At 46.2% G+C, this 20,690-nt stretch overlaps 2 protein-coding genes across 2 annotated transcripts in view; one reads left to right on the top strand and one right to left on the bottom strand.

Moving 5' to 3' along the window:
* Positions 1–1,383: 1,383 nt before the first annotated feature.
* On the bottom strand, positions 1,384–6,764 carry LSM11 (LSM11, U7 small nuclear RNA associated). Its single transcript, XM_068106523.2, has 4 exons — positions 6,158–6,764; positions 3,228–3,367; positions 2,785–2,868; positions 1,384–2,684 (listed from the first exon to the last, which is right to left on the bottom strand). Exons 1-4 carry the CDS (start codon positions 6,522–6,524, stop codon positions 2,124–2,126), a joined length of 1,152 nt encoding a protein of 383 aa, XP_067962624.1. The 5' UTR covers positions 6,525–6,764; the 3' UTR covers positions 1,384–2,123.
* A 32-nt stretch (positions 6,765–6,796) lies between these two features.
* NOP56 (NOP56 ribonucleoprotein) overlaps positions 6,797–20,690 on the top strand; it is a 31,988-nt gene continuing 18,094 nt past the window's right edge. The window contains exons 1-2 of the mRNA XM_068106522.2: positions 6,797–6,867; positions 20,544–20,633. Of these exons, the coding sequence (XP_067962623.2) occupies positions 6,865–6,867; positions 20,544–20,633 (93 nt within the window). The 5' untranslated portion in view covers positions 6,797–6,864. The remainder of the gene's footprint in view (positions 6,868–20,543; positions 20,634–20,690) is intronic.

Here is a 20,690-nt window from a genome sequence, read left to right on the forward strand (position 1 = left end):
ACGTCAGATGCGCGCTGGACTTGAAGGAAGAGAGACGCCACCTCCGAGCGCTGCAATACCTCCCCGCATCTTTGGACTGGACCGTGCTGTATCCTGTCCCTGAGCCAAGGTGCACCTTGTGCTATCGACTGCCTGTCCTTCCCTGCCATCAATCCCTGTGTAAGTCAGTCTTGTCCCGTTTGTCTGTGGTCTGTCGGGGATAAGATAAGACTGTGACTAAGTGCCCATCTTTTCTGTGCTTTACCTCTTACCTTGTAATCTACCCCTTTTCTGCATCACCAATTATATCCTCCTCCGGAGGTCTTGAGAACTTAACCCCTTGTGTCGTTTCATTTATCCCAGCCGTTGTGTCCTTTCCTTCATTGATTTAGCATAGCGCGAATCGGCCAACGTTCGAGTGGAATCGGGTGAGTTGGGGGTAATCGGGTAAACTGTGCAAACACGGCGGCCATTCCGCTCGGTCAAGCAACATCTTAAGTCGTGTCCGTAACAATATATATATATATATATATATATATATATATATATATATATATATATGTTTTACTTCTGGTATATCAGCAAACCAACGACTCTAAGCATAGTACACCACGTGCGCAACAAAAAGTGACTCGAGATTGCATGAAAAACAATATTTGTAAACCTCCGCATGCACTGTCCAGACCCAAGAGCTCTTAATTAGATATCATTCAGCATTGTATGTGCTACGGTTAGAACGTTTATCCTGTTCAGACACAATCGAACAACTTGCATTTATATAGAGATAGATATAGACAGATAGATAGAAGAGAGAAGCTAGATAGATTACACAGACAGCACAATATAAAGAGCTATGGAGGAATCATAGAGAGGTTTTCCTCCTGCAGTGGATTGAGAAGACTCAAATGTATATTTCACCATTTATATATTATGCTTACATGCGTACATATACACAATTGTGCATATGGATTCCCATTTAAAACCACACATTTCACCGATCCAAAAACGCTATGAAAACAGTTTGTGAAATGCACCATTTTCTTTGTCATTAGAGCGTACAAGCGCACAGCGCATTACGACTACACATTAAATCTAATTTCTCTAGGAACGGTTTGTCATAGTTCTGGTCCTTGAAATCAGTTGCCGTAATTCAGGGCAATTTTCTCGTGAACGTTCAACATTTACCTATTACAGAATTTACCGATCTGGCCCTAGAGCAATTATTCTTGCAGGTGGAAGGCAGTTCGAAGGAAGGGTTTTACTCGGATTGGCAGCCACTGCTTCGTGTTAAGATTGCTCAGGCCTGTGTGGAAACAGAGCATTCTTGTTCTGCATGGAAAAGTGAATGTGCAAACGTCCTTATGGACCAATTGTACTTCAAAAAATAATTGCATCAACATTCGCTACCGATTCAAATTTTATTTTATGCATTCTTGTTTTGTTATCAAAAGGACATTTCACAGATATCCCGAGAAACAAAAGGATCGTTTGCTAAAGGTGTGTGAAAAAGATACGTGATGCCGTTGCCATCTAGTGGCAAAAGATTGTTTGTACGGTCTTGGCAATGGGCAAAAAAGCAAAGTACCCATGATTGGAGAGTCAAACTTCATCGTACACATTGGGAAGAACCTCTGTTGGCTGACTTTTCCTCTGTAGCCAATATTTACCCCTCACTTTACCCACCCCCAAGTCTCTTGGCACAGTCACTCCAATCCCTTGTGCCTCCCAGGCAGGGCCACCTGGCATCTCGCAGCCTTTGGAAACCACAAGAGGATCTGAAAACTACAACTTGGAAAAATAGAATAGAATACAAAGCGGTTATTAATCCGTGATTGAATGAGCAAATTTTGATTAAATGCCAGTTTGTCTCCAAGTGGTTTGCAAAGTGCAAGGTGAAAATGCATAGATTCGAGCAACGTTTATCACTCACACGAGCAGTTTGAACAATGGTTGTTCGGCTTCTTCTTCTTTTCTGAAACAAGTCGTAAATAATTTTTAAATAATATACAATGTGTACTTTGTTGGGATGATATGACAAATCCAATATCAATGTCATTTGAGATGGAGTATCCAAGTTTTTTTTGAAGGAAGCTTTCCCACGTGCAATCTGCAAGATATCGCAGGAGATTGTGGGATCTTTAAGCTCATTCCTGTGCGCGTTTCACCGGCAGACTGTCCGGGTGTGTGCCATGCAACGCCACAAGGATTATGTTGTCACCCCTGAGGAACAGCTGGTTGACGTGGCGCTTGTACACGCGTTCCATCTCCTCTCGGCGCCGGACACGGCGAGCTTTGCGGCGTGCAGCTGCCACGGTTGAGTCTTTGCTCGAGCTACGTGCGTGGCTGGAACACAACCTTTCTAGGTCATGATCGGAGGTGCTCACCGAGATACCCCGTTGGCGCATAACGCATCTAGAGCACTTACGGAGGTCACCGGTTGGTGCCTCGGACACGCTGGCACTGCTTCGCCCAAACAGCATTTCAGAATCGGAAAAGGAATGCCTTTGATCTCCCGATGGCGGTGTTTTCAAGTGCCTTCTGTCTTTACAGGAAACGGTCTGTGCCGTTTCACGCAGCTTCTCGGAAAAGCTCTTCGCCTCAAAGCCCCGCTGGACTTCCGTCTGAGCAAGGGGTGCGGCACTTTGGCCAGGTTCCTCGCCCTCCAACTCTCCTTGTCCCTCCTGCAGTCGTAGCCTCGAGAATAGCTGGATGTGTAAAGGAAGTGGTTCGTGTCAAGGCGAGGCATCTTGGAGCGAAGCAAGCGGTGAAAATGGCGAGAAAGCGAGAAATACAAATTGCTCTTACCCTGTTCACCGTGAGCTGTTGCTCGTGATAGAAAGCCATTCCAAGGAGCGGTTTTCTGTATATTTCATCGACATCAACCAAAGCCTTGTAAAAAAAATACGTGGCATGTGGCTCAGCACGAAACTTACTTTTCACTCATGGTCGCATCACATTTTATCTTGAGAAGTAGAGTACAATAATTTTTATGCCAACTCCTCATTAATTTATAGACAAACTTCTACATTGTCTGCAATTGTTATATTCTTTAATCCAACCTGTAATGTACAATTTTTCACTGTGAAAAATAGCTTTGCTATATAATTGCGATCGGTCTGGGTGAACACCAAAAATGACATGCAAAAGTTATTCTTTTTCACATTACTCGTCAGGACCATCGTTGGGGAGATAATCAATATAGCTTTGCATATTGTATAGGTATCTGAAGTAATCAATGTAGTACTCACCATATTCCAGAACTTATCATAGGCTGCCACATACCCAGTGCAGATTCCACGAAGACCCTTAAATGTGCGTACGTGGATCGAGACACGGATCTTTTCCATGACGCAACGGCGCAGAGCGTCCAGCGGTCCATCTTTGTGCACTGTGGAAGGGTGAGGGCAGGAAACATGTGGAACTTTGCTTCAACAGATGAAATATGAAATGTATGAATGATCGTTTAAAGGCCATTTTTCCCCGCTAGAGCAGGGGTTAGCCTTGCGGGCCCCATGACAATCATGGTTCCCTGTTTGAGGCAATGTTTTTATGGCTGGATGCCCTTCCTGACGCCAACCCTTAGTCGCCTCTTACGATGCGCAGGGATACGGTGTACCTATTCTAAATCGGGGTACACACCGGGATCATTCATCCCAGCAAGCTGGTACTCAATTTGCCGACCTCGGAAGGATGACAGGCTGAGTCAACCCCCCTGGCGTTAATTCAGCGATCGACCAGGATTCAAACCCAGGATCCTAGGATCTCAACCCGGCACCCTATCCGCTAAGCCAACACCAGGCTCTTCAGAGATTCTTCAACAGATGAAGAACTGTTGAAAAACACTCGTCAAGCTCATCAAAGTTATGCGATCACTGCTCCAGTACCTGAGGAATTTGTCTTAATGCCCTCATTTTCAATGTTTAACCTCTTTTGTGAACCCTTGTTGAAATTGCACATGTATATATTGGTGTAATATTTTATCTCTTGATGATTTGGTCATGTTACTTGCCAGTTCATTTATATTGCATGCTGGGCTATGGCCTGTGGGCTACAGGGTTGCTGCAAGATATAGAATAGTTCATCTCATGTTATTTTGTCAAAACAATCAATCCAGGAAATGGGCTGGCAGGATGGCTTGGAGGTACACACACTCGTGTTTGAGCGGCCTAGCCTGGGTTTGAATCTCAACCCAGCTATAAACTGTCAGGCAGGGCGATAAATCAACATGCGTGCCTCCGATAGATGTTAAACTGAGCATCCCATCTGCCCGTATTAGTTGGTGGACATTAAAGGCCCCAAAGTGTCGTACACAAAGAGTAAGCAAGCTATCGCCAACACCCTGAACAAATTCCAAATTCCTGCCATGACTTCCTGTGCCGGAGAAACTGCTTGGGCAGAACCAATGCTCTATATAGAACACGGAACATGAAATAATCCAAGAAATGCAACCAAGATGGTGATTATAAAGATGGAAGCTAATCGTGTTCTCCTTTGTCGGTCAACTCCTCTTCCCTATTAACTTCAAGATCGGCAGAGGACAACCATCTCAGGTTACACCTCAGACAACCATCTCCATCCTTAGCATAGCTGCAATATTTTTTCTTCTTCACCCTTTCCTGGCTCTCCCTGTCCACTTATATGTTGACATGTTTCCTTCGCTTATTTCTCAGTCTCTTTCCACCTCCCTTAACCTCTCCCCCTCTCTTACACTCATTCACTTTCTACCACTACCTCTTTAATGGTCACAATTATTCTCACCTTCCTGAGGGGTCATCTGGGGGAAACTTTTGGCCCAAGTCTTTCACAAACTGGCTGCCCAGCCAAGAGGTTTGACCGACCTCAATTTGGGAAGGAATTTGAAATTTGTTCAGGATGCAGGGGATCTAGGGGTGGGTCTACTCTTCTTGGAAAAAAAATCTTATCTCTTAGGTCCACTAACCGAGGTTAGCAGAGGGATTGCCCAGTTTAAGGTCCATCCGAGACAGTATGGTACACTTTGTGCTTCGACGTTCTGCTTGCAAAGCATTAATCCGATCCGATGCACCATACTCTGTGTTCTGCCGAAGCAGTTTTTTGGCCTTGGAACATATTGGGAGATTTGCCATCCCTTTCCCAGCAATAGTTAGGGCAGGAATTTGGAATTTATCCAGGATGGCACGCCTACTCTTCGCGAATGACACCGTGGGATATTTAACGTCCACCAACTAATCCGATAGTTTATACTAGATGGTAGTCGGGTCAGGAATCAAATCCAGAGTGGACAGGTAAAAGGTAAGTGCACAATTGCTATCCCTCTTCACCATCCTGGCAAGCCTGGTGTTGGTTTCACGGTTAAGGTGGCTGGCTCGAGATCTTAGGCTCCTGAGTTTGAGCCCCTGTGAATATGAATGAATGAATGATCGTTTTAAGGCCATTTTTCCCCGCTAGAGCAGGGGTTAGCCTTGAAGGCCCCATGACAATCATGGTTCCCTGTTTGAGGCAATGTTTTTATGGCTGGATGCCCTTCCTGACGCCAACCCTTAGTCGCCTCTTACGATGCGCAGGGATACGGTGTACCTATTCTAAATCGGGGTACACACCGGGATCATTCATCCCAGCAAGCTGGTACTCAATTTGCCGACCTCGGAAGGATGACAGGCTGAGCCAACCCCCCTGGCATTAGTTCAGCGATCGACCTGGATTCAAACTCAGGATCCTAAGATCCCAAGCCAGCACCCTAACCGCTAAGCCAACACCTGTCGACCGTTGAATCAACACCAGGTGGGTTGACCCAGCCTGTCATCTATCTGAGGTTGGCAAAACGAGTACCAGCTTACTGGTAATGGGGGCATTGCATCAGCGGCACAGCCATGCCTCCAGAAAATGATGCAACCACCATCCTGTTGGATTCTTTCATTCCCTTTGCACTAGCTTACTGTTTCGCAAATCATCCATTGTTCGAAAGTATTTCCCATTCCCCTATTATGCCTTTCTTGTGATGCATGTCCTGAAAATAGCAACCGACCCACCCGCCAATGGAGCCCCCTGGTGGATGTAAAACGGAGGGAGTAATGAGATCTTTTCAAGCAGGACCTCGACGCTCGTATAATTCAAAGCAAGATACCACTGTACTGTACTGTACTGTACAAGTAAATATTGAATGTGAAAGTGAGCTCGCAATCTGATTGGTGTCCGTTACACAGCATCTTGGAGAGCAGGTTCTTGGGAGTCTTGTCACGTTGCCGTGCCGCCACCGCCTGCTCATCCCGCCCGGAATCCTTCACCATGAGTTTTCGGAGTCTCTCCCTTCGCTCTGGGTCCGCTTTGAGCTTTCCCGAGCGCTTGGACTGTGTCTCCTGGGATCGCGGAGCTCCCCTCGGTTTCGCCGTCTTGCTGAGAGAGAAAGACGTGTACTCCGCCAGGTTGTTGAAGCATCGCGCCTCCGGCCGGGGTAGCTGCACGACCTGGCTTTGCAGCGCAGCCCCTGGATCAAAGGTGCTCCCCATGAAGTCCAACTTGGAGTCCTCGTCTCGCGGATCTCCGCGATCCACCGGTGGTCCAGCCATGTCCGACTTCGGGTAACACAGCCGCGCTCGGTATCGTCTCGCTGTGATTGATGATGATAATTATTGAGACTTTTTAAAATTAATCTTCTTGTAAATCCTTATGCGAGTTATTTCCTCTGACAGAAGAAGCGAATTTTTCTTTCGTAATAACGGTATAAATCACTATACCGCTTGTATCACTTGAATTTAACTTTTCCCTCAAAAACAGCTCAACCGATTGGCTCAATAGCTCACGTGATTAATATTAGCCAATTACAGGCGTGCTTACTGCACAGTGCGTCAGATTGGGACCAATGAGAGCGGCCGCGGCAGTGGTAGTGAGGCCTTTCACTGCAGCGTGATGGTGAGGCACATTCTTTGCAGATTTGGTTGATTCAAAATTCGTTTACTTTGTATTTAACGTTGATTTGGTCTTGATGAAGCGGTTTTTAACTTGTTCTAGGTTCTGATTTCGTCTTTATTCCTTCGAAGTGACTTTAAATGTTAAGTCGGTGACGTGTAGTCTTGGGGCTTTGATAGAAGGCCGCACTGGCACGTGTTCCACACGCATTTCCCTCCTATTATTGCGCAATGGATTGATAATTTACATCCGTTACTCTTATTTTTACATTTATAGCCTACTGGTTCTTGGCGAATTTTGTCCTGATTTTCGTCCCACTTGACTGCAGTGTTTGCTGCTTCAGTTCTTGGGGCATTGCTTCCAGAACATGCAAATCGGTTCTCTCTTAGCTGCTAACTTACTTGGATTTACCTGCACTGGGACACCCACTCCATGCAGGAGCAGCAGGAAGGGGCATGCTATTATTTTATTTGGGGTATATAGATTAGGGTAGATCTAGGTTTTGGTAAGTTGTGGTAAGACTAAGATCTAGGCTTTGGTTTGGTAAGTTTGTGTTTGTGGTGGACGTGATAGTCGTATAATAAATACCTCAAGGTTGTCGGGATTCCCCCGAATTTATTTCGGTTTAGTGTTACAGCAGCAGCGACTGTTTGTTTAAAGGTAAGCATACGTGTTTGTGATATTTTTTTTTTTTTTTTTTTTTTTTATATTATGTATATATATATAGAGATTTTTTTTTAAATTATATATGTGTATATATATATATATATATATATATATATTTCTTATTTATTTTTATTATTATTTTTTTGCTTCGGTAGGTTAATTGCCTCACAATAAGCTATTTCTTCACGTTAACACAGCATTTGTGCAAGGAGGGATAACCTTTTGCGAAGGGGAGATATTAATATTGTTTTGTAATAAAACTAATATGCTATTAAAATCATCATTTATCTCCACCACCGAAGGTGGATGGAGGTTGTTTTCACCCCTGTCCGTCTGCTTGTTACTTGGCAAAAAAAACAAGCAATTGTGTGCACGTGTCCATGTCCCCTCACTTGTACTTTCCTGCAGGTCACAATTTTAAACCGATTTTCACGAAACCACTAAATGGTAGTTAGCGGTCCGACAAAATCCTATATATTTTTGAGGTCAAAAGGTCAACATAGGCCAAAGGCCGACCAGTTTTTTTTACAAATTTCTAAAATCCTTAATTTTCATCCAATTGACTCAAAAAAAATTTTAAATGTTGGTGGCTCCAGGTGCGGACTATGTAGCCCTCATCGAGGCCAGGCCTTAAATAAAAGAAGAAAAGTGTATGGTGTTTGTTTGCGAGAAAGAGATATTGAAGCTAGCCCGGTAGCTATAGTTTGAGTGAGACAGGAAGTAAGACCAGCAATCCTGACAAGGAGAGTGTAAGATGGTTCCGGGCACCACTTGAACACCTAAGTCAGGATGGTAGTACTACCCTGTGTGGTTGCTGTCTACAACCTACTACCTAAATTTGAATAGGATTTTCATGTCAGCAAATTGAATTCAACCACCAACTATTTTTGAGATCTACATAGACCAAAAGGTCAACATAGGCCTATGGTCAACCACTTTTTTGAAATTTCTAAAATCCTCAATTTTCCTCAGATTGACTTGAAGTCTGCAGAGGATTTGCATATCTGGACACTGAATTCAACCATCAATTATTTTTGAGGTAATCATAGGCCAACAACTTATTTCAGGGATGTCACGAATATCGTGCTATGCACGACATATTTGTCGTTTGTTTGATTGTGAACATGATGTCTCAAAGTTTTGGATGGATTCGGGCGAAATTTGGTAGAGAGGTAGAGTATGTGACAAGGCCGAAATGATTAGATTTTAGTGAATATCCGGCTACTAGAATTTTTAAGTGATTCTTCACCATTGAGTGATCGGGTGAAAAGCGATATGTAACATGATATTTAAAAAAGTTATGGACGAGTTATGACTAAACTAGGTGGATGAGTTGGTAAGGTGATAAGAACAAGCCGATTTGATTTTTGTTCAGGTTCAGGTCCGGATCCAGGTCCGGCCTATCATTGGGATGCAAAACATAAACTGTTCAGCCTGGCGGAGGTATGCACACTACCGAGTGCCGTTCTAGTTTATGTTATTACTTTTGGTATTAGAAGCAGCCTTGGAGAAACGCCACGATTAGCTGTCTTAACACAGATACACACCTTAACACAGATTTCGCCCAAGGCAGAAGACCCCCTTGCGGAGGGGGTAAATTAAGTCGCTACAACCTCCATCGTGTGAACCTTAGTCCTCCTGTCAAGTTTGGTTGAGATTGGTTAAGTAACGACTGAATATATCGCTGTCAGGCAGACGGAGACTAAATTGCATATATTATTGTGATCGAGAGAGGTAAAGTGTTGCTTATTTCCCCCTCGTTGCATCAACCCTTCATTGGTATGGTATATACTTCAGGGGGTAGTCCTTTCAATGTCTTTCCAGGGCTGATTTGAACTGTTTGACTGTACTGGCCTGAACATATTCTCCGAGTAGTCTGTTCCAGCTGTTAATGGTTTTCATTGTGAATGCATTTTGTTTTGTATTGGTTGTGCACTGCTGTTTCCTCATTTTCTGAACATGTCCTCCAGTTTGTGAACCATCATCCCTCCGGTAAGATATCTGGGCCTCTTTGTGATCAATTCCGTTTATGATCTTAAATATCTGGAGGAGTTGAGCCTGCTGCTTTCTGTAAGCAAGTGTGGGGAGTCTCAGGATATACCAGATGATGGAGATGGGGTAGTAACTTTGTGGCTCTCTGCTGGACTTTTTCAAGTACATCTTTGTCTTTCCTGAACGCGGGATATCGTACAGTGTTTGCAGTATTTCATGGTTGGGTGAACAATTTGTCTTTTCTTTCGTTTTCGTTTTTATGTTTCTTTATGTTGAACATAAAATTTGTTACGGAAACGGGGACGGCGCTCCCCTTAGCAAGGGGGGGGGGGGTTAATCCCCCTTCTATTTGCACTGGCCGTCTCCGATACTGAAGCTACTCCGCTCCCCTGTGGGGTGGGATTGGCCGAAGCGATTGGTCAAGGGATTCCCGTACACCCCCACCAATCCCTCCACAAGGCAGGTGGGTAACTCCACTCGAAACCACGGACAAGATGGTATTTTGCCGAGCGGTTTTAGCAGCCCGCGGTTCGAGCCATTAGCAAAGACTAAACCAGATTATAAAGCGTTGGCCGAAATTGCACCACAGGTACTCAATGGGGGAAATCACAAAGACGATCAGATGTGAATGAAAACCCATGAATAAGGGGGAACAGATATTTATTATTATTATTTACACAACCAAAGAAACCAAAGGAGAAGGAAAGAAAGGAAACGAAAGAAACATAAATTTTATGTTGCCGATATATTTTATGTTGTGAACTCTTTGTATTTAGTTGTGGCCACGCTTCATGGTAAACCAACCCAGCTATAATACCTGGGGGGTGCGGCTGTCCCGCTGATGCAGTGCCCCTGCCTCCATTAAGCTGGTACTCATTTTGCTGACCTCGGGAGGCTGATGGGCATTGAAGTCCATCGCACGCCACCATCTCGTATGATCACCCAACCAAAACTATGATCTTTTCTACCCCCATTAACCCCCACCAAGTCTACCTCGTTCCAAGTTTGCTTCTGTATCAAATTCCATCTTGTCCACACCTATCCCTTATTTGTCCAAGTCTTCTTCCATGTTGTCCCTCGACCCTGCTGTTGGTGTGGATCCCACCTCCCCCATCCCTCCTGTTCTGTTATGTATTTGATATTGTTGTGGATTCGGGGTTTGGCACTCCCGTTACCAAGGGGGGGGGGGGGGGGAGGGGGCGGTTAATCCCCTTGTCTTTTAAGCTGGCCGTTCCCCCAACCCTAGAAGTTATAACGCTCCTTCCGGTCGGGAGTGGCCAGGGTGATTGGTCAATGAAGTCCCAAATACCTGAGTGCTACCCCTGGCCGTGAAGCAGGGAGATAACTCATGCTCGGACCGCGGGCAAGATGGAATTTGCCGAGCGGTTAGCAATCCGAAGCCCGAGCCGTTAGCGGTTGACTAACCCGATCCTGAGCGATTGGCGAAATCGTGCCACGTATATTCAATTGTGAAAAGACTAAGACGATCGAATAAGAGGAAACAAAAGGTAAGGAAGAACACAGGAATTTATTAACACCAATATAATTAAAGAGGAAATGGAAGGGTAAATGTACAAGGGAAGAAGAAGAAGAAGACAGGGCAACCTTAAACAGTCTTAACTATCACGCCCCAGGACAACACAGACTTACACGAAAGGAGTAATGGTGGCAGGGAGGGAAGGTCCAAGCAGAAGGACGGCGTGGGCTCCGGCTCCGATCCACGCTCCAGCTCCGCGGCGAAACCCGGCAGGTAGCGCTGCTCGTATATTGTTGCACGTGGGCGGACCTTACTTAGCGGGGTTCATATATCGGGGAAGGTATTCGGCTTTCTCTCTCTCAACGTTCATAACGTGCTGCAGTTCAACAGAAGTCCCCGGCGCAGTCCGATACAGTTGGTCGCTCCCTGCGCAGTTCGTAATCAGCATCCCCCAGCGCAGTTCTAGGTAATCGAGCTCTCTTTTGGCGCAGTTCGTATCAAGCAATGGTTCCCTGCGCAGTCCGTAATCAATGATGCAATCTGCTCAGTCCGTCATCAATGGTGGCTCCCTGCGCAGTCCGTAATAGGGCTTCGCGCTCGCGCTTATACTGTATATCGCGCGTTGAAATCAAGCCGCCTTCATAGGGCTACGCCCACTAGCGAGCTTACGTCAGCCCTGGTTGGTCGGCGAGGGCTCGCTGGCTCCACCTTTGATTATGAGTCGACCCAGGGGGGGGGGGGCATGAAGCCCTTCACTAACACCGACCGTGAAGCAAGGAAATAACTCCCGCCCGAACCACGGCGTTAGTGGACACGCCGAGCGAAGCGAGCCGCGATTCGGGCCGTTAACAATGTGACTAGACCCGATTATGGCGGTTCCGATCGTGCCACGTTTACCCAATGGAGAAAAGACTAGGACGATCGGATAAGAGGAAACCAGGAAGATAGGAAGAACAGATGGGTTTATTAACAAATGTACAAGAAGAAGAGGAAACGAAAGAAATGTACAAGATAGAAAGAGGAAGGAGTAGTACACATAGTAAGGGCATTTTATGAGATATTTCACAAATCTGTTAACTAAATTGTTACCAAAAAATTTCTTCACCAATATGTTTGTAAAGGTGTCTAATAACATTTGTTAAAATGGTGAAGTTCAACTCCCGTGGGAAACCCAGAAAAAAAGCTGTTGAATTCGGGTACTGAAAAATTATTTTCGAGAATTTTTTTTTTTTTTATCGGCCCTTAAGTAACTTATGAGGGGTCAAATAAGGGGTTTTCATGATTCTGAGTTGATTGTTAACATTTATATTTTCACTTTTACATTTACACACAAAGTAGCTTTTATTTCACATACATATATAATACTCGAGAGTTATTTCTCATTCACAATGTCAGAAGTTTCAACAGTCATTGTCTATGTCTTCTTCAGACTCAACAACATCATGACTGCAGTTTCTGCATGTAATGCCATTACAGACTCCACAGGCCGAGATGCACGTGACCCCATTCTTCTTGCAGCTGCATCGCCGGTTGCTGCAATCTCCATTCTCCATGACAATTACAGCTCGTGAACTGCAATAGCTCCTCAGGAGCCGTGGGGTCCAGTGTTGGAACTGGCTCATACCCATGCACACCTATTGTCCATCCATAGTCACTGGGGTTCAGAGACATTGATCCAAGATAAGACTTCAGCAGGTGAAAACCACCCAACCTTGGAATGACGGGTAGATTTGCCTGCTTTATTATATTCACAGCCTTCAGCCAAATCGGAAGATCAAAGGTCACTATAGCGACCCCAGCGCGCCGTATGCACTCTTTCAGAGTGGTGAAGATGGTGTTGAGGTCATTAGGGTCTCCTTCAATAACTGGGAGGAACTCGATCTGTGTGCTCTGCTTTGCATCATTAGCATGGATTCTCTTCATCCAGCCATTCCAGTTGGAGTGTGGGAACTCAGGATCGTTGGCTTTGATCACCCACCCCGCTGCCCAGAGTGTGTCACCTGGAGTGAGGAGTGGCTGATCATGAGCCAGGGAGGAGGAAAGCTCAGCGAGGGGGAGAAACATGATCGCGTTCGTTCCTATCTGTTTCCTGTTCGTAAATGGAATAATCTTTACTTCAGTTCCTCTCAGGATCTTAGCTTTGTCGAGTGCCTTCAACTTCACCCGGGGGAAAGCTGCTGTTGTCTGTGGATCTGGCAAAGGTGGTGCCGGAGAGGTGACTTCGATCCAACCCATTGAGTGAAAGGGAGTGTTTCCGTGAATAGAGACAATGTTTAAATCTATATTGTCTCCAACAAACTGAGTGACTGCATTGTTTGTTTCCCCAACCTCCATAAAGACCACCTGATCATTACTTGACAATTCACTTTCACTGGCTGGCACTTTGGCTGTCATCACTGATTGATCCTCAAGCGCAGCATCAACCGCAACCTCATCATTGATCTGTTCATCGGTTTCCTCCACAATGGTGTCAAGAGTGCCAGAAGTATCTGGAACATCATCTCCACTCCTACTATTAAGGAAGCAGTATTTGTAGTTTTGTGTCTCCGTGTAAGACTCAGTGTATCCCAGCCGGTGGAACTTGTTGAGCATCCATTTTGACCCAAATCTATGATCAAGTTGTATGGCAAGCCCCATTTGGTGTGGCAATACTCCAGACCGAGGTCGACAGGCCTTAATAAAATTCTGCCCCCAAACGGCAACTCTTTCGTCTGTCTTGACAATCGGTCTCAAGAACATCTGAAGGCTTGCAGGAACAAGTGTCAGCTGACTATCGACGTCAGTCATACTGTGTGTGGTGGGGTATGACTTTGGACCTAAATCAATCAAGGCAATATCATTGGATATGAACTTGAGTGCCGTCTTTATGATCTGAGTCTTCTCATCTCCATGGTCAAGATTAGCATGATGCTCTCGCAGAATATTGTCGGTGCCATCTTTGAGACAGAGTACATCTGCCCTTCTTTCCTGTGTTGTGAAATACAAGGTGTCTTCGTATTTCTCTAGAAGTTTTATCTTTAGCCAATGCTTTGAATAAGAAAGGCTCTTCTCTGGTGACTGATCAAACTCCTGCAGCTTTTCATGGACTTGGTCCATGTTCATTACCCCATGCTCTAATTCTGAGTCTAAAAACCATTCGCAGAATTCAATAAAAACTGCCTCTCGCTCCTCATCAATACTCCTCTGTCCTCTCTTCCTTTTTCCTTCCTCATCAGTCTTGGACAAACTGTCACTTCTCGCAAACATAAGTTTGCATCGCAAATGGTACAGTGTTTCTTCTGCTACCAAGTCGTTGATACCTTCCAGGCGTCCAGTGACTTCAGTGCCCCAGTCATCCCCGCGACTCCGTGCTGTCTTCAGCAAGCTTGCCTTCAGTGTATCTGCAGTCCAATTATCTGGCACTCTGTATTTCTTTCTAGCTTGTGCTGGATTATTTTTGTAGAGCTGGGCTGGTTGGTTGCAAAGAATGCATACATCCTTATACAGGAGGTCAACTGACTGTGATCTTCTAGAACTGCAGCCAGTTGATGAACTGAACTCACAAGTAGTGCGTCTTCTCTTCAACTTTGATGACTCTTTCTCTGCCTTTGATGCTTGAGCTGACTTCTTGGTGGTTGCAACAAAGTTGTTGTACAGATCATTTTTACACTTCTGGTGGTACCTCAGTTTTCCTTCCTTTTGAGCCTCCTTCATACGTTCCACAACAGTAACATTTTCGACAGTTTCTGCTTGTTTCAATAAAGTTGAGTATCCCTTTGGAGTTGCCTGTATGAGCCTTTCAGCTGGTGTATCCGAGCGTGCACAGATGAAGCAATTGAGCACAGGTGGAGTAACGTCTTCATCCATATTGCTAGACTCCATGTCCTGCAAAGTAGAAAATGAGATATATTTAGAAATTATTTTTCCACAAAGGAGTGTCTGTGGTGAAATATAAATGTTAACAATCAACTCAGAATCATGAAAAACCCTTATTTGACCCCTCATAAGTTACTTAAGGGCCGATTAAAAAAAATAAAAATTCTCGAAAATAATTTTTTGGTACCCGAATTCAACAGCTTTTTTTCTGGGTTTCCCACGGGAGTTGACCTTCAACATTTTAACACATGTTATTACACACCTTTACAAACATATTGGTGAAGAAATTTTTTGGTAACAATTTAGTTAACGGATTTTCATATGTTTCCCTTACTAACAGGGCAGTCTTAATTACAGGCTTAACTTATTTCCCTGGACAAACGGGCCAGTCTCACACGCAGTCTCACACGCAGTCTCACACGCAGTCTCACACGCAGTCTCACACGCAGTCTCACACGCAGTCTCACACGCAGTCTCACACGCAGTCTCACACGCAGTCTCACACACAGTCTCACACACAGTCTCACACACGGGGATTGTAGAGGAACAGGTTGATGGTCACCAGCGCGTCCAGGCTCCAGTCAGGCTCCGGTCCAGGCGATGGAAAACCCGGCAGGCAGCTCTTCACAGTGTAACGCGAACGGACAATTATATCACGGGGGGAAGGCTGGTATCCTGGCGGCGTACGTAATAGTTGCACGACTCTCGCCAAACGCCCCCTCTCCAATGTCCTGTATGCAAGTGCCAATTGTGCAAGTCATGTCCTCTCCGCACCATCCTCCAAATCGCAGCAGTCCTGGACAGTTCTCTTAAATGTGCGCTCTCCCAATAAGTCCTGTTTTACGAGCGCTCTTTTTTTTTTTTTTCTTTTTTTTTTTTTTTTGTATACAAGGTCGAGGCTCGTGAAAGAGCGAACATTAATCACACAGAAAGACAAACCGACACATAAAACATATAACATCGGGAGCGGTAGACAAGATGGGGAGAGAGGGGGAAGGACACAAACACAACATTTGAGAGCAGGGACCGAGAGACATCGAGAGATCTGAGAGAGGGCGAGGGCTTTGGGGGGGGGGGGGGCATGGGAAGGGGGTGGTGGGAGAGGTATAAAACATATGGACACTGCCAGGACTTCCAGGAAAGAAGTTGGAATTTCAAACAAGGTGGATCTGGGGTGAATTAGCGGGGGTAGAAAAGATCAAGGTTTTGGATGGGGGAAGATAAGAGATGGTGGTGAACAGCTGTTTTAAAGACCTGGAGGGAGGAGTGGGATTGAAGGGAGTGAGGGAGTTTGTTCCAGAGGCGGGATAAAAGAGGAATGAAGGAGAAGGTGAGCAGAGAGTCTTGATTTTGGCAGTTTAACCATAAGAGGGTTGCAGGCAGATCTTGTGCGACCTGCAGGAATATTTGGGGGACAGAGCCCAGAGAGAGCTGGGGGAGCAAGGCCGGAGAGGAGTCGGTAGAAGACGGAAAGACCACCAACCTGCCTGTGGTGAGTAAGTGAAAGGTCCTCGGAGATAGCGTCATCGCGGGAGATTCCAATGATTCTGAACGCTTTGGTTTCAACAGCGTGAAGCCGAGCTAGGTGTGAGGCAGGAGCACCGGCCCATAGGGGAGAACAGTATTCCATTGAGCTGCGGATGAAAGCCTTGTATGTGGTGAGGAGCTCAGGTGTGCCGAGGAAGGACTTCGCACGACGGAGGATGCCCAGTCGGCGACTGGCTTTGGAGGCCAGCTTGGAAATGTGGTTTTCCCAAGAAAGATCATGGCAGATAGTGAGACCCAAAATCTTGAGCGACAGAACTTCTTGGAGAGGATTGTTGAGAAAGTAGATGGGAGGGTTGTCCAGTCGATCTTTTCGGAGAGACATAGTAAGAGTGTGAGATTTGTCAGGATTGAAAGACATGTTCCACTTGTTTGACCAGTCTGTGATTTTGTCCAGGTCTTCAGAGAGTGAGGAGGCAGCAGACTGCCGATCTGAGGGAAGAGGAATGGAGCGGCAGAGAGTGGAGTCATCAGCAAAGAGATAGAGAGGATTTTCGAGAGAGTCAGAGAGATCATTGATGAAGACCAGAAAAAGCACGGGGCCCAGAACACTGCCTTGGGGAACTCCAGCCTGAACAGGAAGAGGAGATGAGAGAAACCCATTCAGGGCCATACGTTGACGACGACTAGAGAGGAAGTCCGCCAGCCATGCGTGGAGATTTCCATGGATACCAAAGGAGGAGAGTTTGGTGAGCAGAGCGGGGTGCCAGACCGTGTCGAAGGCACGTGATATGTCGAGGGAGACAGCTCTAATTTCCTGTTTGGCATTGAGGACCTCCATCCATTGTTGAGACAGCAGAAGCAGCATGTCCAGAGTGGAGTGACCTGGTCTGAAACCAAATTGATGATCAGAGATCAAGCCATTGGAGAAGAGGAAAGATTTCATATCCGAAGCAATGATGGATTCCATGACTTTGCTGATAATTGGGAGAAGGCTGATTGGTCTGTAGTTGCTAGGATCTGTTTTTGCACCTTTTTTGTGCAAAGCGGTGATGTTGGCTGATTTCCAAGCAGATGGCAGTTGACCTTGAGCAAAAGAGAGGGTGAAGAGAACAGAGAGAGGGTGAGATAGAGCAGCAGAGCAGGATTTTCGGACCCGTGGGCTGATGCCGTCGGGTCCAGTTGCAGAATCAGAGTCGAGGGTTGACAGAAACTTTTCCACCTTGTCAGGAGGAAAGGACACGGAGTCCAGGAGCAGTAGGGTACGACTGGGTATGGTGGGTACAGAGAGGGATGGGTTTGGGACACAAGATTTAGAGGCAAACACAGAGTTGAGGCATTCAGCTTTTTCACGTGCGGAGTCAGCTGTGTAGCCGTTTGAGGTAAGGGAGGGGATGGAGGGGGAACAAACACCAGAAACGGATTTGACCAGACGCCACCAGGATTTGGAAGAGGGAGACAGATAAGAGAGTTCGGTCTTGAGAACGGAGAGATATTGTTTCTTGGCTCTCCTGAGGGTGGACACACACTTGTTTCGGGCTTTGTGAAAGGAAATGAGATTTCCTTCCGTTGGATTTGCTTTCCAGGAGACGAAGGCAAGTTGTTTCTGGGCAACAGCCTCACCACAAGATTCCGTGTACCATGGACAGGAGGAAGGGTATGACAACTGAAGACGAGATGGGATAAATCTGTGCATGAGAGAGAGCAATTTACTTTGGAAGAATTCCCAGGATGAGTTGATGTCAGAGGTGGTAGAGATGGGAGACCAGTCCAGATGATTGATGGCTGCTTGAAGACCGTGCCAGTTGGCCTGCGTGAAATGCCAGACTCGTCGACGCTGAGCAGGCTCCCTGAGGATGGTCAGAGAGATGTCCACTTTAACAAGGACATGATCAGATGATCCGATCGGAGCAGAAGAAGAGCAGCAGACATGTTCAGGGAAGTTAGTCATAAACAAGTCCAGAAGAGAAGATGTTCCGTTGACTGAGATCCGGGTCGGGAAATTGACAGATTGTGTCAGTCCCAGTGAGTCGCAGAAGTCCTTTGCTGAGGAGCCATGGCTGGTGAGAGAGGTACCCACACCCAGCCAACTGGCATGATGACAGTTGAAATCACCACATATGAGGAAGAGAGAGTTGGGATGAGTAGATAGAAGTTGGTCCATATCATCAGACAGCGAGATGTAGATGGAGTCATCACTGTTTGGTGGACGGTACAACACACATATGAACAAGAGGTGGGAGCGAAGGGGAAGCCGTAGCCAGAGGTATTCCTGGGGGTGAGGTGGAGAGAGTGCAGTGCAGGGCGAGTGAGGAAGAGAGTTTTTGATAAAGATAGCAACCCCGCCTCCAGGACGAGGCTCAGGTCTATCATACCGGAGGAGGGAGTAGCCCGGGAGAGATACTATGGAATCAGAGACATCATAAAGGAGGAAAGTTTCTGTTAAGCAGATCACGTCTGGTTTGACAGAAGCAACCTGTATGGAGAGATCAGTTAAGTTTGAACGAAGGCCCCGGATGTTTGAGGTCCATACCGTTAATGAAGAGGAAGGGGGAGCATCAGATACAGAACAGGGGGGAGGAGGGGTAGGGTAAGATGTGGAAGAGGTGGAAGAGGTAGGGAGAGCTGTTGAAGGTGTGTCAGAGATTTCAGAATAGCTCGGAGAAAGGGAAGGATGGGGCGGACAAAAGGTTTGATGGTGATTGGGTGAGCCACAATGAGGTGTTATTTGAGGAGGGGGAAGAGCGAGGCAGAAGGTTGGGGGAGATGGAGGTGAGAGTTTGAAGGGGGAAGAAGCGGGGAGGACGCTTTGAGGAGGGGGAGTGAGGGGGGAAATTGAGAAGCAATGAGGGTGGGGAGATTTGAAGGTGAGGGGGGAGTTTGGGAGGGAAGGGACATGGGGAGGGATTTGAAAGGGATGGGATATGGGGGAGATTTGGAGGGGAGGGGTGAGGCAGGAGTCTAGGAGGGGAGGGGCGAGGGGGCGTCTTGGCGGGGAGGGGTGAGGGGGTAGTTTAGGAGGGAGGGGGCAAGGGGGGAGATTTGAAAGGGATGGGTGATGGGGAAGATTTGGAGGGGAGGGGTTATGGGGAAGATTTGGAGGGGAGGGGTGAGATTGGATTTTTGAAAGTGTACGATTTATGGGAAACGAACATTTATTGCAAAATGAGTTTCTTGTGACCTTCGAGTTAAAAATACGTTTAAGGACGCTGGATGGAGGATGGAGTGCAGGAGAGTTTAGGGAATGTAGAAAAAAGGCACTATAGGAGATGGATATTTTTTTTGGGATGAATTGATTTGGTGAGCAAGTCGAAAGCAGCCTTTTAAAGAAGAAGAAGAAAAAGGTGTTATAAAATATGACGGAATACATAACTTGAGGGGAAAGTGTAAACATTGAAGGTTAATGAGTGAAAACTATCTGGGGAAATGGGGGAGAAACACGTGGTCGAAGAACGAACGAACGAATAAGAATGAATAAACGAATGAGAACAGAGAAGGAAATGTTTTTTTTGTTTGTTTGTTTTGTTTTGTTTTGAGTTGAGATAATCAATTCTGTCCTCATGTCCTCTTCTCATCAATTCTGTCCAAAAGGGCTTTGTGCGCTCGCTTTTATAATCCAGCCAGCGAACGCTCCGCGAGCCCAAAAGCCACACCTATCAGGCGATGTCACTACAGCCCTGGTTGGCTGGTGAGGGCTTACCCGCTCCGCCTTTGACGGCTGCTTGACGTGGCCACACCTTCTCCCTGGCGCTCCGCCCCCTTTTTCCGGGCCTCACCTCGTGGCTTATGGCGGCGTTGAGCGAGCTTACGGGCAGCTGAGGCTGCTGCTGCTGGCCAAGGAGCGCACCAAATTGGAAGGGGCCATGGGGCACAGACTGGGGAGCGCGCTTAATGGCGTCGCTTGGAGAGGGAGGCTGTCAAAATGGACGAATGGGGCCTCCTCCTTATTTGATTGACACAACGCAGATTCAACTATTGGAAACATGGCCTTATCTATACACATACTAATGAAATAACTGATGTCCTATGGTGACCTACGTGTTGCTTGTGGCTATCTATGGGGTGCTACCTTTAACCTTTAATGATGTCATATTTACAAGTGTGGGTTCTCAAAACCGCAACAATATTATTATGTATCTTACCTCTGTGGTTTCTGTACACCTGGTTTTAAAAAAGATTTTTCCATTGCCTCATTGTTCTGCAGGTGTTGTTCTATGCACTTTTCGAGCACGCTGCAGGATATGCACTCCTGTGTGTCCAGGAGGTCGAGGAGATCGGTTTGCTCTTGCCTCAGGTATGTTTTATTGATCTGATATTCAATAGGTTAATAGGAGTCTCTCGTAGAGCAACA

The sequence above is a fragment of the Myxine glutinosa genome, chromosome 2, assembly GCF_964187855.1.
Source record: "Myxine glutinosa chromosome 2, kmMyxGlut1.1, whole genome shotgun sequence".
In the NCBI taxonomy this organism is placed as follows: domain Eukaryota; kingdom Metazoa; phylum Chordata; class Myxini; order Myxiniformes; family Myxinidae; genus Myxine; species Myxine glutinosa.